Source organism: Hevea brasiliensis, chromosome 7 (genome assembly GCF_030052815.1).
Source record: "Hevea brasiliensis isolate MT/VB/25A 57/8 chromosome 7, ASM3005281v1, whole genome shotgun sequence".
Taxonomy (NCBI): domain Eukaryota; kingdom Viridiplantae; phylum Streptophyta; class Magnoliopsida; order Malpighiales; family Euphorbiaceae; genus Hevea; species Hevea brasiliensis.
In genome coordinates this window covers 88396889-88415009 of record NC_079499.1, presented here as the reverse complement: position 1 = coordinate 88415009, position 18121 = coordinate 88396889, and the positions used below count along the sequence as shown (strand labels likewise).

General features: G+C 26.6%; 1 protein-coding gene across 3 annotated transcripts; it reads left to right on the top strand.

Moving 5' to 3' along the window:
• Positions 1-8599: 8599 nt before the first annotated feature.
• Positions 8600-16483, top strand: LOC110650434 (G-box-binding factor 1). Of its 3 annotated transcripts, none has more exons than XM_021805425.2 (12): positions 8600-9036; positions 10821-10976; positions 11049-11096; positions 11179-11265; positions 11389-11478; positions 11648-11805; positions 11951-12002; positions 12236-12284; positions 12376-12578; positions 14954-15031; positions 15670-15795; positions 15994-16483. In XM_021805425.2, the coding sequence occupies exons 2-12, from the start codon at positions 10917-10919 to the stop codon at positions 16093-16095; spliced, it is 1053 nt and encodes a 350-aa protein (XP_021661117.1). In that variant the 5' UTR covers positions 8600-9036; positions 10821-10916; the 3' UTR covers positions 16096-16483. The 3 variants fall into 3 exon arrangements, with proteins under 3 accessions (XP_021661117.1, XP_021661263.1, XP_021661187.1); XM_021805495.2 differs by lacking the exon at positions 8600-9036 and adding an exon at positions 9086-9244; XM_021805571.2 differs by lacking the exon at positions 11389-11478 and having other exon boundaries at positions 8676-9036.
• The last annotated feature ends 1638 nt before the right edge of the window (positions 16484-18121 follow it).

Genomic DNA, 18121 nt, shown 5'->3' with positions numbered 1-18121 from the left:
ACTTTGCCATGACCCAATTATGGGCCAGACCGGCACTAGAACTTGAGTCAACTTAAGACCTCCAAAGCCGGTAGTAAGCCTAACTGTTTTAGCCCAGCCGTAAAGCCCATACTCTAAGTCCCATTTCAAAGAATCAACCGGACAGAGTCCGGCCATAAACTAGACTACCCAATGGGGAATTTTAGCTCACCTGACCTGTGATCATAAAATATATATAAATTTTGGGGAGCTCTGCTCACCCTCACAATCCTCAACATAATAATTATATCAAATGGGAGCTCAGCTCCCTCTTCTAAGATATATATTCATCCCATTCAATCACATATGCATAAATATAGGTTTATAATCTCAAAACAAATAATTTCTTACAATCCTACTCTAAATATAATATTCCTAGCACATGCGGAGTTCTAAATTTAAAATTAATAAAACGAAGTACAAGGAACGACTACTGATAAACTTGCGAGAAAGGAAGCAGGTTATTCTGAAAATAAAACCCTTCTATAGCCTAGAAAAATATGGTGAATAGGAGTGAGTGTTCAACTCATAGAGTAAGATATTGATTTTAAATACAATTTCTATAATTATCTAGGACTAATGAATTGCTAAGGATGAAATGCAACATACATCATTAAGGTCAATCAAATTCAGACAATATTCGCACAAAGAATAATTTGAGACACTCACATATCCGTGTGTCACATCAATCAAATATATATATATATATATATATATATATATATATATATATATATATATATATATATATATATATATATATATATATATGGGAGCTAAGCCCCTACACAGCTCTCTTAATTCTAACTTTTGCCAGCGAGATCAACTCGAGCCTGACTTTCTCTTAATAATCCAAATGAGGGGGTCGGCGAAATCAACTCAAAGCCGTACTCACTTAGACTTATCATAAAAAGAATCGAGCCTCAAGCGAGACTAACTCAAGCCGATCTGCCCATCCTACCCATATCTAGTATCACAACTCACACACACCGACACATGCATACAGCTCCAAATTACCCTAAGGCGATACACACATCAATTTTATCAAGTAATAATGCAACACAAAGCTTGCCTATAATAGCTATATACATATAATTATAAGTGAATGCATGAACGTGCCTTGTATGTATTATAATATTGAAATTATAAATAAAATTAATATCTACTCATAGTACACTAGAAACTACTGGGTTGGTTGAGTGGAGAAAGATGGCTGTTTCTGCTCACCTAAACAATTATATTAATGAATTTGTCAGTTCTAATACAAAATAAGATCTTAAAGAGTCAAAAGACACCCTAATTTATGCTAAAAATCTAGTAGAATTTTCCCTACATTTAGGACCTATCCAACCTGCAAAGTAGTTCAAACCACACTTCTAAAATCACAAGTCCCATATCCACATCTCATCAACATCATATGGCCCCTCCTGGGCCCTCCAAACCAAGTAAAACTCCTAAGATCAGAAAAATTCAGTTATAGCCCCTAAAACTGGTATTCTACAAAAATCATTCAAACTAGCTCTAAAAATTCTAAAATTTTATCATGCGTTCCTTAACAATGCTATAAAGCTATTGCAAAAGGAATTATAATTTTCTAACTACCCACAAATATTTTATGAATTTTTATTCTAAACCCAACACTAAATAAATAAGAGAACTTAGAGTTCAGATTTACCTACGCCGATTCTGACTCTTGAAATGCGTCTGGGGCATCTGAAAATGGTGATGGGGACTATAATTTTAACCCGTTTCCAAAGCAGCTCCTGCAGCTTATCTGTCCGGCCCAAAAATGCAGATTTGGTCGCCAGTGAAATTTTCATGAAATGAAGGTACCTATGCGACGCCCATAATACTAAGAGTTAGAATATAATTTTTATGAAATTAAGTAAGCTCATTTAAGGCTTAGAAAAATACTGCAAAATCCGTCAGACCCATAAGATTTTCGGTGTCGAAAAATTTTAAAATTTATATCACCATGAAATTCTCACCGAGTGGAGTACGCAGCACTCTCAGAATCTCCGTGAGATTTCCGATTTGGGAGAAATTTAACCCAAAATTTGAAATGGGCTAAAACTTTTCAAGCTTAAATCGGACAAACTGCTCGACGAAAATTCATGTTCTTAGTATCTTTGGAAAACTCTTGATGAGTAGAAAGTAATTGGGACTGGACTCGATCCAATTGGTGGTCAGATCAGCTAGAATCACGAGGGAAGATGAAACAATGCGCGGCGGCGGCGGTGGGGAGGTGTCCTAGTGGTGTGCCGGCGAGTGGGGGAGGTGGTGGTCGGTGGTGGGGAGGAGAGAGGAGAGAGAAAATAGAGAGGGAAGGAGGAGAGGTCGCCCGTAGGGGAGAGGGAAATGAAAAAAAAGAATACTGGTTTGATTCGATTCGATTAATTCAATTTAGGATACTTGAAATTAAATTTTTACTCTACCTTGGGACCCAAAACGAGGCCCAAAAATTTTGAAAAAATTACAAAAAAATAAAAAAAATCTATGGAGTCCAAATATAATTTTTAATTTGCCAACGTAATCTTTAAATTAATTTTTAAAAATAGATGAAATTTATTGTCTTAAGAAAATCAAACTCGATTTTAAATATTCAGAAAATTTCAAATAAATTTTCATGATATTTAATATAATAAAATATTATAATTTTCATATAAATTAATTATTTAAAATTTGGAGTGTTACATAAAGGTAATGTATCCATTAATTTTTATTTTTTTTTAAAAGAAATAACGGCATTAAATTTTTTTCTATATTTCCTAAACAGTTGTAATATATAATTGTCAAATATAATTATTATCTCTTAAAAAATTAAGAATTATATATTATTATTATTATTATTATTATTATTATTATTATTATTATAAACAAAGAATAATTTATGACTATTAAAAAAAAGCTTATAGTCACTAAGGCCACTAATTTAAGAGCAATTGCTAACTTATTTTGCTAAAGTTTATTGCTAACGTTTTAAAATTTTAATATTTTAAATAATAACGTTAAAATTCTTTCGACTAAAGAATAATATTTTTTTAATTAATAATTATTTAATAGTCTAATATATATATATATATATATATATATATAAGCAAAGTAATATTTTCAAGTAAATCACATATGGTACTTTTTTTGAAAAGATTGCCACGTGTCATTTTTCATTAATAACTCTCTTTTATATTTTTTATTATAATAATTATTTAATTCTTTTTTATTTTTCTTCTAATTATCAATATTATTTACAACTCTACCTTAAAATTTATTATTTAAATTATTAATTTCTTTAAATTTTGATTTTTAAAAAATTAAAACCTTTGTGTTTAAATGCAATATTTAAAAATTATTTATATTATTTTTTTTTATAAATTTATTTATAGAAAAATATTATTTACCACATGTTACCCTCCATAATAATAATAATAATAATAATAATAATAATAATAATAATAATAATAATAATAGTTTAAAATAAAAAAATAATTTAAGAACAACAATAACAACAACAACAACAATAATAAAAGGTTAATAATGACTATTAATTTAAAGAAAATTGATCATTAATTTGTAATCTCATAATTAACTATTATATAATTTAATCAACCTTAAATTATTTTATATTTTTAATAAATATTTTTATTATATTGTTATATTTTCTATTATTTTTACTATGAAATCTTTATTAAAAAATTTGAGAGACAAAAAATATAGTTTACATAAAAAGTTATAAAAATAAAATATAAAAATTTGACTTATTTATAATTAGTATGTATTTTTTTTTGTTAATAATTTAATATTCTTTTTATTTCACTTTCTTAAGATTAATTAATGCTTATTATTATTATTATTATTATGACCAATTTATGGTCATTGAATTGAAATAGTCAAATAAATAAAAAATATTTTATTGTTATAAAAATTAAATTTAAATATTTTTTTTACTGTATTTCAATTAAATAGTATTTAATTATAAAATTAAACTTTTAGTTAAATAATTTTCATTTGTTTGTCCATATATAGTATGCCATATGAGACATTTAATAAATATCAACCACTCTCCTCTTACTAATTATTTTCATTCCATCTAAGTGCACTCAAATCTTTTCTTGATTTATTCTTTTTTTATTATTTTTTTTAAATTATTAGTTATCATTCTCAAAATTTATTTATTTAAATATATTTAATTAATATTTAATTAATTACTAATTTTTTTATAAATTTTTTATTTAATATTTCTTAAACTTTTTAATATTTTATTTCATTATAATTATATATCAAATGCAATTATAATTAAAATTTTAATTTTTCATATTTTATTATCATTAATTTTCAACAGAAATATTTTTAAATTTTAATTAAATATCCAAATTTTTATACATAAATTATCTCTCAATTATATTTATATATAGAAGTAAAATTTCAAAAATAGAATGCAAATATGATTATATTGAAAATTTAACTACAAGTAAATTTGATTAAAAAAAAATAAAGTTATAATATTAAAATTATAGAATCTATCTTTTGAAAAATAGTATGTATTCTTAACATTTATTATATTAATAAAAAATGATGATATTTTAAATTTTTAATTTTTATGAATATATTTATCATATATCATAAATTTGTGTAAAACAACAACCATTTTTGTAAAAGAATTAATTTTTAAAAAATATATCAAATTAATAAAAAAAGTTACACTTTATAAAAATTTAAAGATATAATATTTTTTTAAAATATATAATAAAATGTTATTTTAAATTATTAATAATATTATATATTTTCATTATTATTAAAATTAAATAATTCAATTCATTATTAGTAATTTAATATATTTTTTATTATATTAATAATAAAAAAATTATATTTATATATTTTTTAAATAACATTATTTTCTTATTAATCTAATATATTTTCTGTAATCTAAAAAAAATTTATATAAATTATGAGATAAAATATAAAAATTTTATGAAATTTAAATTAATTTTTGAATAAAGTAATTTTATTATATTTTAATCGAAGTAATCATAGAAATTATTATTAATATATGTATTAAAAATTAAATAGGTATTTTAATTAATTACACCATAAATTAATTAAAAATTTATTTAAATTATATTAAATAAGAGAGAAATTTTAGTTAAAAATTAATTTAATATTAATAATTTATTTTATTTAGAATGTAATTAAAATTTAAATTAAAAAATAAAAATTATAAATTATTCTTGCATAGCATAGGTATTATGCTAGTATATATATAAAACAGGAAGGTATTCACAAGAAAATGCCACGTGACATTTTTTTAAAGAGTTTATCATGTGTCACCTTCCATTAATAACTATTTTTTATACTAATTATTATTTAATTATTTTTATCTTTTTTAATACTTATTGTTATTATTTACAAAATTACTTTAACATTTATGATTTAAATTATTATTTTTTTAAAATTTGATTTTTAAAAATTAAAACTTTTATGATTAAATGTAATATTTAAAAATTATTTAAATTATTTTTTTATAAATTTATTTATGTAAAAATATTATTTATCACATATCACCCTTACTGTTGCTAATAATAATAATAATAATAATAATAATAATAATAATAATAATAATAATAATAATAATAATAACAATTTAAAATAAAAAATATTTTAAAATATGACAAAATAATAATAATAATAATAATAATAATAATAATAAAATATCATTGATGACTATTAATTTAAAGAAAATTGATCATTAATTTATGATCTTATAATTAATTATCATATAATTTAATAAATATTAAATTATTTCATACCTTTAATAAATATTTTTATTATATTGTTATACTTTCTATTAGTTTTATTATGAAATTTTTATTAAAAAAGTTGAGAGATAAAAAGTATAATTTACATAAAAAGTATAATTTACATAAAAAGTTATAAAAATAAAATATAAAGGTTTGACTGGTTTATAATTAGTATGTATTATTTTTTATGTTAATAATTTAATATTTATTTTATTTTACTTTTCTAATATTAATTAATGTTTATAATTATCATTATTATTGTTAATTTATGACTATTGAATTGAAACGATCAAGTAAATAAGAAATATTTTACCATTATAAAAATTGAATTTAAATGTTTTTGTTACGTATTTCAATTAAATAATATTTAACTATAAAATTAAATTTTCATTTAAATAGTTTCTATTTATTTGTCTAATACAGTATATTTTTTTTAGTTACTCAATTTTTTTATTATTTCTTTTAAAAGTTGTCGGTTATCATTTTCAAATTTATTTATTTAAATATATTTTAGTTAATATTTATTTAATTATTATTTTTTTATAAATTTCTTATTTAATATTTCTTAAATTTTTAATATTTTATTTCATAATAATTATATATCGAATGTAATTATAACTAATATTTTCATTATCCATATTTTATTATTAATAATTTTTAACAAAATTATTTTCAAATTTTAATTAAATATTTAATTTTTATTCATAAATTACTTAACTATAATTTTATATAGAAATAAAATTTGAAAATATATTACAAATATGATTATATTGAAAATTTAGCTGCAAGTAAATATGATTAAAATTAAAATTATAATATCAAAATTATAGAATTTATTTTTGAAAAAATAATATGTATTTTGAACTTTTATTATATTAATAAAAAAATATGATATTTTAAAATTTTAATTTTTATGAAATATTTTTATCTTATATCATAAATTTATGCAAAATAATAACTATTTTTCTGAAAGAATTATTTTATAAAAAATATATCAAATTATTAAAAAAATTTACACTTATAAAAATTTAAAGATATAGTATATTTAAAAATAATATAATTAAATGTTATTTTTAATTAATAATAATGTTATATATTTTCATTGCTATTAAAATTAAATAATTTAATTCATTATTAGTAATTTAATATATATTTTTTATTTTATTAATAATAAAAATATTATAATTATATATTTTTAAATAGCATTATTTTTTCATTAATCTAATCTATTTTCTATAGTCTAAAAAAATAAATATCAATTTATATAAATTATGAGATAAAATATAAAAATTGCAGAAAATTTAAATTATTTTTTGAATAAAGTAATTTTATTATAATTTATTCGAAGTAATTATTGAAACTGCTGTTAATATATGTGTAAAAAGAATTAAATAAATATTTTAATTAATTACATCATAAATTAATTAAAAATTTATTATTATAACATATAAAAATTTATTTAAATTAAATAAGAGAGAAATTTTAGTTGAAAATTAATTTAATAGTAATAATTTATCTTATTAAAAATAAATAAAAAAATAAAAAAATAAATTATCTATGCATAGGATGAGGATTATGCTATTTAAATTTGATATGAATTTTCTTTATCTCTCTGTCTATAAATAGTTAATATTTTTTGTTATTTAACACACACCAAACCTTTTATTTTCACCAAGCATTCTTTTTTCATCTAAATATTCTTAAATCCTCTTTTAATTTGCTCTATTATTTATATTACTTCTTTCAAGAGTTATTGATATCGATTTACAAATCTTATCATTTTTAATTATTATTTTATTTTTCTCATTCTATTAAGTACAATAAAATTAAATAAATTAATTTAAAAAAAAAAAGAATTGAGCTGATATAAATTATGAATTAAATTAAATAATCAAATAAAAATTAATATTATATTATAGCCAATTAATATAAACTCAACTTATATTCTCTACATAAAGTCACCCAAACACACAATCTATGCTTTTTATATAGTTAATGCAATTTTTTTTTTCTAAAAAGTTAAAACTACCTTTCAAATTATCACTTTAAAGTGTTAGCATTTATTTTTTTCCATTTCCTTGTTATTTACTTTTTTATGTTGGATTATTTTTTTGTTTTATTTAAATAACTATATTCTTATAGGTAAAAATAAAACCATGTCGAAAATGTGTCTAAAAGCAAGAATAATTGGAATTATTAATTGAAACTAAGTTAAAAAAAAAAAAGAATGTGTATAATAATTTGGTCAATGAATCAAATATCAAAATAATATAAATTTATAATTTTATCATTGTAGATAGTAATTTAATGTCACTTAATTTATTTAAGAAGTAACATCAGTAAATTTTAAATTATTTTTTTAATAAAATAATGTTACTATATTTTAAATAAAGTAATTACATAAATTATTATTAATTTATGTATAAAAAAATTAAAAACTATATTTTTTAAAAAAGTTTTCCATACGTTAATTTAAAAAATTTAAATTTATTTAATTAAAAATTATAAAAAAAATAATTTAATAATAAAAATTATTATATATATAACTGTACATAATACGAATAATCCGTTAATTTATTTAATTTTGAAATTATAGAGGCCAAATTATAGATGTAACAAATTTAGTGGTTTACCTTTAAATAATTTGGCAATGAAAGTGTCAGGATTAGCTGTGTTATTTGTGATACGTGATTAGTTTAGAAAAGATTATCCATAGAGGTGGCTGTCAATGATGATTCATCCTTTGCAATAAGTAGGAAAAAAACCCTTATCCAGTGACGCATGGACAGCTGGATTTCTCACTCTATCACGTGTCACCACCGACAAACCCTAATCTTTCTCCTGCACCGGTCACCTCCTCCACCTTGTCCTCCCTCCCCTCCCATTGCGACCGCCCCACCACATAATCACCCTCTCTCTCTCTCTCTCTCTCTCTCTCTGTGTTTGTTTTTAAGACAAAATCCGATATTTCTAACATCAAACCTTAATAAGAGAGACAAAAGAGACAGGGAAACTGATAACATAAGGGGATTGCTGTTCTATATCTGTCTGTCTTGTCTGTTTCTCTTCGTGTTTTTCCACCTTCAATTCTCAGCCGTTGATCTTTGAGAAAAAGTGAAAGTATCTAGAACAAAAGAAGGCCTCCCTTCTTTCCTTGGCTGGTCTTTATAAACTATCCCACTTGGACTTCCACCTCACTCTTTCTTCCACGCCTTCAATCCAGGTCCCTCTCTCTCTCTCTCTCTCTCTCTCTCTCTCTCTCACACACACACACACACACACATAGTCGCACACACAACCCCTTATTTTACACTGTTTTCTGCATGTTTATATATCTTTCGGGTGCCCCTGTTTAGCTTGTTTGCTTTTTTTCTTCTAATTTTATTTATGTTGCTTCTGGATCTGTAATTCTATGCTGTGTAATCAGTTAGGTGAGCTTAATTTTGTTCTTGCTTATCAGAAAATTTTCTATTAGTAATTCATGTTTTTCTTTCTCTTTCTCAATTGGGTCTGGTTTTGTTTTGAGTTTTCAGATTGTTGTGGGGAATTGGAAATTCACTTCTGTACTTATCTAAGCATAGCTTTACTTATGTGTGAATGTTCGGAATTTTATTTTAGCTGTTGAAAATCTGCATTTCAATTGTCAATTTGAGGATGTATACAAAGGCATGTTGACGTTGATTTTTGTAGCTTAAAAAATGAGTGATGAATCTTTCTTAAAGTTGGTACTAGCTTATATTCCCTTGTTATAAATAAACGGTCAAAGAAATGTTTGTTATTGGTTACTGTTGCTATGCGTGCTTTTAGTCTGTGTGATGATGACCTATCTATGATGGGTTCATTTTACTCAAATTAGAGTGTAGGGCACAATGCCAACTTGCTGTAATTTGTCCATGTAGTAGCCGTAATGGATTTGTGGGATTTGTGCAAGTATAATCTATGAAAATTTGCTAGGTTTGGATTTTTGTCATGTCAAAATTATTGATAGGTCATGAAAAAGATGGGTTACTTCTGAATTCATGATGAGGATGCTAGGGTTTTATTTGTCCCTCAATCTTCATCAATGTTAGCTAGTACTTGTGACAAGAACCAATATTTCCCCATCTTCAAAAATTATAATGTGTCCCTTTTTTGTACCCTGGGAGTCTGGAGTCCACCCAGCCACTGGGATTGAGATGAATCAATGCTCAGTCCTCTGAATAGCAAATTCAGAGCATCAGTAGTACTGAATAGATCACCTAGGTTCGTCTTTAATTGTATTTGAATGCAGAGATTTTGAGAAAATTATGTTATGAAGCTGTTTGCTTTATTGCCCTTTCCCTTGAATTTTTCATTGCATCATTCTAGTTTGGCTAGTCAAATTGGATGATATTATGAGCCAAAAATAACTAAGAAAGGCTTGTAATTTAAGCTTAGATGTTTGGGATCACTAGCAAGTATGAAGGGAGTATTGACATCTTTCAACATATAAATCATGTCAGGCAACTTAGCCAAAGAGCAGAATCATTTATGGTCTTTTGCTTTGCTTGAAAAATGCATATAACTTTGCTAGAAAACTGGGAATAAGTTGGAATATTTATTTGAAGTGATTTTTCTTGTGCTGTTTACTTTGCTGCTGAATCTTTAAAGAGCTTCATCTCTAATCTTTCTTCTAAAGGATTTGGCAGTAAACAAAATAATATTAGGGATTGCTGTAATATTGATCGAAAAGTTACCATCCACAAGAAAAAGTGATATTACAGCGTGCAATTTATGCTGATAACAATTTAAGCTTTATATTGTATGGTTCATTCTTTGTCATTTGCGGTTGTTTTTGCATGTTTCACTTGTTATGAATGAGCTCAATGACCCAGCTTCATGTGGAAGATTTTTTTAAGATTACTTATCAATATGGAGGCAGTGTTTTATATGTTCTCACTGTTGCACAACAATGATAGTAATGAGAAATTTTAATGGTAGAATTATTTGATTTCTAACACACATGGTTACATTTTATGATGTCTGCAGGCGCTTCATAGATATCTCCTCTCCTGTGGTAGACAATAAGCCATTTATAAGCCAATTGTAAGTGTTGAAACTATTGGTACTTACTGAGTTGATTGAATGGGGACTGGGGAAGAGAGCACACCGGCTCGGCCTTCCAAACCAGCACCATCGACTCAGGTATTTTCCCTCTCTCTCTCTCTAGTTAATGCCCCTGTGCGCAAGTTTACCAATCTCATTTTCTGTTTGCAGGAAATACCAACAACACCCTCATATCCTGATTGGTCAAATTCTATGCAGGTATATGTCTGTGAAATTATAGATTACTTTAATACCTGCATGAGTAAAATCTTAAATGCTTACTAGTCAGCTACTTGTTTAGGCTTATTATGGTGCTGGAGCTACTCCTCCCTTTTTCGCATCAACTGTTCCATCTCCAACTCCTCATCCTTATCTCTGGGGAAGCCAGGTAAATACCCATGTCATTTAATAAAGTATGGACTATTGAGGTGTTATATTTGGCAATGGTGTGTCTCTTTGAATATCCTAAAAAAGAGGGGTCTCTTATTTGCTTCTGTTGTCAAACTTTCAGCATCCTCTAATTCCACCCTATGGCACTGCAGTTCCATACCCAGCTTTATATCCTGCTGGGGGAGTGTATGCCCATCCTAATATGACCATGGTAATATTGAATGATTTCTCATGTAGTTGATGTGTATAGCTTTTGAGTGTGTTTGCATTTTTCATGTTCTGTCAAGAACTGTAGCATTCCAGTACTATTTCCTGTCTTAATATAATTTGTCAGTGTTAATTTGGTCATCCAATTAGTTTGCTTTTCATCTCTTCCGTAGACACCAAATTCAGCACAAACAAATACAGAGTTAGAAGGCAAGACCGCTGATGGAAAGGATCGGGCTTCAGCCAAAAAATCCAAGGGAACATCAGCAGGCAAGGCAGGAGAGTGTGTAAAGGCAGCTTCAGGTTCTGGAAATGATGGTTCCTCTCAAAGGTTGGCCAAACCAATGTTAATTGCTAATTTTTATTTTAAAATACTTTGCTTATGCTTGAGTTTCCTGTCTCATTTTTTATTTGTCTACTTTTTCATCGCATGAATTTTTTTTTTTCCATTAATGAGATAATTGTCTTGTAAATAGTGCTGAAAGTGGTAGCAATGCCTCCTCAGATGCAAGTGATGAGAACCAACAGGTATATGTCAATCTGTTGTTGTTAATTGCCATGAGGTGTGCTTCTATTGCTTAGTTTTGATGGCTATCAGACTATGGTCTTCCAGAAGAAAATTTGAAACTAATTTTACTAAATAAGATCTCCTAAATTGTGTTGGGAATTTCAATTTTTCTGCACTAACCTACTGATGAATAGTGTGGTAAATGATAATATAATGTTGTATTTTTTTAATGGACATCCCCTAATTTATTTAGGAATATGCTGCAAAAAAGAAAGGAAGTTTTGATCAGATGCTTGCAGATGGTATGTTTTTCATTTGACATGATAATTCTATAACCTCTTATGCACTGGGGATACCCTTTTTGGTTCTATAATCACATTGACTTCACTGCAGCCACTGCACAAAATAACAGTGCAGGCGCATCAGTTCCTGGAAAACCTGTCATGTCTATGCCTGCAACTAATCTAAATATTGGAATGGACTTATGGAATGCATCTTCTGCTGCTGCTGCACCTGGAGCTGCAAAAATGAGAACCAATGCATCTGGTGCCACATCAGCAATAGTTCCTGCAGTAATGCCTGAACAATGGATTCAAGTATGGAACTTTCAGTCAGTTATTGTTTTCATGAGCATGTGTGCTTTCTCTTTGCAAAATTTTGGCGGAGCCTTAATCCTAAAATGATGCAAAAATTTCTTTTATCACTTTCATGTCAAAATTTTGTTTCAATCCACTGGGTACTTTTAAATATGGGGAAAATATAATTAGGTACCACATGGTTTCATGCTTTTAGTTTTCAGAACTTGAGTTATTTTTCGTTGCAATTCAAGATATGTGGTTCACACTGTTAGCACTTAGGTAACAAAATGGCTAACAGTGTTAAAAATGTTGCCATGGCATATTGAAAAAGAAAATCCCACTAGATTAAAATTTAAAAGATTAATAATTAAAATAGTGGATCCCATAGGACTTAAAATTTTAAATTATAATTATTAAAATTATGAGTGAATTATCTTAAGGTGCTTAAAAATTTTTATTATTTAAAAAATTCATCCCCGTGCTCAACAAGTTGGTCTCTCAATATTATGATTGTTTACAAATAGGTCCTTTTATTTTGACAAGCTAATCCTTTAATATTACCATTATTGACAAATTGATCCTTGTATGTTTCTTCCCTCTCTCTCTCTCTTTCTCGCTCTCTCTACCCCCTATGTCTTTCTCATGTCTCTGTCCCTCTCGTTATCTCTTTATCTCTCTCTCCCTCCGCTATATGTCTCCCTCTCCTTCCCCTGTCTCACTCCCCATTTTCTCTCTCCCCAAAACAAATCCAAATACAGAAAAAATATGCCGCTCTTATAAAATAACCCAAATGGCAAATATTGTTCACCCAACAAATGGGATAAGAATCATTAACAGCAAAACTGCTGCAAGAGCTCCAATTAGTATATGAAGGTTGCCGATGATTGCACCATAAGTTGAGTTCTGAGCTCGTTTCCTCATCAGGTTGTTGTTTTCTTATTGTTATTCAAGGGTTTGTGCTTGTAGTATGGATAATGATGAAAGTGGTTATGTTTTTGGCAAAGGGAGGGTAGGCAGGAATGTTTGTGCTTTAGGAAGTATTAATATTAGTAAGAATGGGAGAAGGAGCTCTTAAAGGTTTAAGGAATTCCAACAGAAGTAGAAGCAATTAGAAAGCTATCTAAGAATGGGAGAAGGGGCTCTCAAAGGTTTAAGGTATTCCAGACAGAAGTAGAAGCAATTAGAAAGCTAAGGCATCCTAATATTGTAAAACTCAGAGCCTATAACTGGTCTGTTGATGAGAAGTTTCTAATCTATGATTGTATACCTAATGGAAGCCTTGCAACTGCACTTCATGATAAGTTTTAGAAATTTCTTTTCAGCAAATAGAACACATTTCTATTTTCACTCGTTTCCATAAATGGAGCAACTGAAACTTAAAAAAGACAAACAAAGCAAAGGAACAACAACAATGGTCAATGGATGGTTGTGGATTATGGGTCTTTTCAATTGAAGCCTAGAATTAGTGTGCAAAAATCAGCATCTGGCTTTCAATCCTATGTTAATGTCTGAAAGAGCCCATCTTCTGAAATCTGTACCTGGCATGTCATGTCCTTGGTCGACTCTTTCATGTGATTGTTGGTGAGCTGAATTCGAGAGGAAAATCCAACAGGCGTGGAGAATATGGAGCAAGTCGGAAGCAACCATGAAGTCGAAGATCTAGATTTCCATCTGGGGAACTGGAGTTGATAAAGAAAAGAATGGAAGAGATAATGAAGAATATGTAGGGAAGACTTAAAAAGCTTTGTCATTTCTGGATTTTGCGTGAGATAATGTTTATAGCTGAGAGAGAGGTTTCTGTTTGGGGAGTGAGAAAGTGTAGGAAAGCAGAGAGAAAATGAGGTATGATGGTAGGAATTAATGAATAGAGTTTTTTGTTAAGAAAGAAATGATTCAGGAAAAAGAGAGAGAAATATGTCATAATTTAACCTTTTTGTTAAGAGATGGACTTTTATTAGTAATAATCTAAAAATTGGAACCACTTGCTGACAATATCAGAAAAATTAATTTTTAATGTGCCATGTCAGTAGTTCTAACGCTGTTAGTTATTTTGTCATTCAAGTGTTAACGGCACAAAACCACGTGCTAAATTGCAACAAAAAATTCTTTAGACCATGAGTGCTAAAAGCGCAAATCACAAATACCTAAGTACACTTTCCCCTTTAAATATTTTAGCTTTTCGTTTTAATTGAAATTTATATTTTGTGCATTTTTCTTAAAATGCATTTGCTTGTAATAATTTTTTTCTTCTGGAAAATCATTAAATCTTTGGTCTTATCATTAGTCTTCGAAAATGATATTTAGGATCATTTTTATTCATATTAGTGGGCCATCTGGATACCTTTTCCTTCCACCTTTTTCCTTCCACTGATCACAGGTTTCCGTTGTGATAGGATGAACGTGAACTGAAAAGACAGAAGAGGAAGCAATCTAACAGGGAGTCTGCTAGAAGATCAAGATTACGGAAGCAGGTACTTTTGCTGTTTGCACTTTTCCATTCTTGGGGCGTTCGTTTATTTCTTCATCAATGTAATTGCTTAGATGGATTCATATGACCTGCATTTTCATTTTACCTTTTCTATTATTATTTGGAGGAAGGTGTGCATATTTGTCCTTTGTAGTTGGTTTAAAAATTCATTTCTTATCACCTGTTTTTATTAGTGTTGATAAAACCTCATTGGTGCTCCTGCAAGCAGGCCCCAAACAGGTGAAAAGGGGCTTAATTCTGTTAAAGCTTATCTATCTTAGTTATGACACTTCACATGTTATCCTGAAAATAATGGGGCGCGATATCATTGATCTGAGGAAAGCATTCAAGAATTTAGTTTTAGAACTTGTGCCCATCTAGGTTGGCTTGTACTGTCTTGTGGTTAAAGGTACAAGTGAAAACTTGTTTGGATTCAGCGTATTCTACATTGTCCTATGTAAGAGGAGGAAATCTTAAAATGCTAAAAATGGGTAGCAGATCTTTCTCTTTTGCTTTTGGGTTAGGGAGCCAAAGCACCTGAAACTTTGGGGAAGTGTTTGCTTTAGAAGTTTATAAGATATTGACTTGCTTATATACTCTTTAATTGTTAAATCTGTTTCTTTGTTTTATCATCCTTACCAGGCAGAGTGTGAAGAGCTACAAGCCAGGGTAGAGAATTTGACCAATGACAATCACAATCTTAAAGAGGAACTGCAGAGGATCTCTGGTGAATGCGAGAAACTCAAATCTGAAAACGATTCTATTAAGGTTCATTTTAATCCCTAATTTTTTGCTGTGAACCTCCAATTGAATTCAGCACATAGAATATCATTTTTTTTTATTAATAATAATATTCACTTATTGTCATTTTTTCCCTAATTTCAGAATGGGAAAATGAAATTCTTGCTAATAATTAGGTAGCATATAATGCAATTTCTAATAAATGTGGTTTCATCACCATGGCAGGAAGAATTGACAAGGTTATATGGACCAGATGCTGTAGCTAAACTTGAGCAAAGCAACCACTCTTCAGTAGTTCAGTCTCTTGGCGACGAGGGAAACAGTTAGTAGTCTAGATATATAAGAAATGAGGAAGTATATTTCTTGACCTTAAGTAGATTATGACCATAAATGGAGCATAGAACATTGGTTTGCAACCACTCTTCAGTAGTTCAGTCTCTTGGCGACGAGGGAAACAGTTAGTAGTCTAGATATATAAAGAAATGAGGAATTATATTTCTTGACCTTAAGTAGATTATGACTGTAAATGGAGCATAGAACATTGGTTTTCCTTACTGACTACACCCTTAAGTCTTAACCCTTTAAGTTATAATTGTATCATTTATTTACAAAATTTTACCGAGTCAACGCCTCGATTAATCTATGCATATTGTTGTATTATTGATGAATTTGTTGGGAGGATAAAGAAGGTATATAGTCTTGTTTCTTGATAAAATTTATACTGATTTATTTTCTTCTCACTTGCTAGTTGTAAAAAAAAAAAAAAAAAAAAAAAAAAAAGAAGAAAGGGGAAGTTTTTCGATGACTAAAATAGGTTGCTATTAACCACTGATTTGTGATTTTGATTATTTTAATTTTTTTTATAAAATTTATTTTTTAAAATTTAATAATTGATTTATAATTAATTATTAAATTAATTAGTAATTAATATTAAAAAAAAGTCTTAAATAAATGATTAGCAATTGATTTAAAAAGTCGATTACTAATAATTGATTAAGGAAATTAGTTACTAAATTAAAAAATTATTAATTAACTCCAAAATTAATAATCTATTTGCAATCGGATATAAAAATTGATTGCTATTAACAATTGATAATCAATTGTTAAATTTAGAATTTTTTTTTAAAAAGTTTTAAATTGCAATTGATTTTATGTTTCAAAAAATTTCCACTTATTTTTTTTATTTTTCTTATTTTAATTTACAATTGATTTGTGAATCGATTATTAACAGTAACTGATTTTTGCAATTAATTAAAATTGATTACTATTAGTAATAGATTTTTTAATACCTTTTTTCTTTCTAAAAAAAGTTTTGCCCTTTTTTTTTATTTGCAACGGATTTATTAATCGATTATTAACAACTGTTTTTTTACAACCGATTTTAGAACCAATTATGAATTAGTTGTAAAATTTTACTCCAAAAATCTCTGCCTTATTTTTAAAATAGATTAATCAGTTATTAATTTACTTATGTAAACTTTTACTAATTTTCTTATCCACTACTCTTTTTTTTTTTCTTTTTCTTCTCTTTTTTCTTATTTTCTTTATATTTTTTTTTTATTTTCATCTATTTTATTCATCATTTTCTTTTCTAGTTTATTATCTTTATTATCTTTTTCTTCCTCATCTATTTTTTTTCATTATTTTTTTATCATCTACTTTTCTTCTCAATCTTTTCTTTCTCATATATTTTTTTTATTAATTATCTATTCATTTCTTATCTATTTTCTTCTTAATCATTTTTTATTGCTGTTCATCTATTTTGTTTATCATCCCTTTTTTTCATTATCTTTTTCATTCTTATCTATTTTATTCATCATCTTTTCTTTTCTAATCTATTTTCTTTATCATCTTTTTTTTACAACTATTTTTTTATCATTTTTTTCTCATCTATTTTCTTTTTAATCTTTTTCTTTTACATATATTTTCCATTTTATCATCCTTTTCTTTCTCAACTATTTTCTTCTTTATCATCTTTTTCTCTCATATTATTCATCTTTTTGTTTCTCATCTTTTTTTCTGCCTCATCATCTTTTTTTTTCTCATCTTTTTTATTTAATTTGTTTTTTCTTTAACATAAAATAAAAAATTTTCTACAAATATATTTTTTGTTAGTAAATTATTTCTAGTATTAATTTTTAGTAATTTTTTTTGTTATATATATATAAGGTAAATTTTTTTTAGTAATTTGTCTTATAAATATCTTTTTATATTTAATTTTTTGTTAATATTTTTGTTAATAGTTATTATTAATAATTTTTTTTGATAATATTTTTATATTAATATTTTAGTACTAATTTTTCACTAAAAATTTATTATTTTAGTAATTTTTTGAAGATTTATTTATTTGAAT

What these genes read in the sequence shown, in the direction of transcription:
- LOC110650434 (XM_021805425.2), top strand. Translation starts at nt 10,917, where the DNA reads ATGGGGACTGGGGAAGAGAGCACACCGGCTCGGCCTTCCAAACCAGCA. An exon ending in AATGATGGTTCCTCTCAAAG is followed by an intron (nt 11,806 to 11,950) that starts GTTGGCCAAACC and finishes TCTTGTAAATAG; the next exon opens with TGCTGAAAGTGGTAGCAATG. An exon ending in TGATCAGATGCTTGCAGATG is followed by an intron (nt 12,285 to 12,375) that starts GTATGTTTTTCA and finishes ACTTCACTGCAG; the next exon opens with CCACTGCACAAAATAACAGT.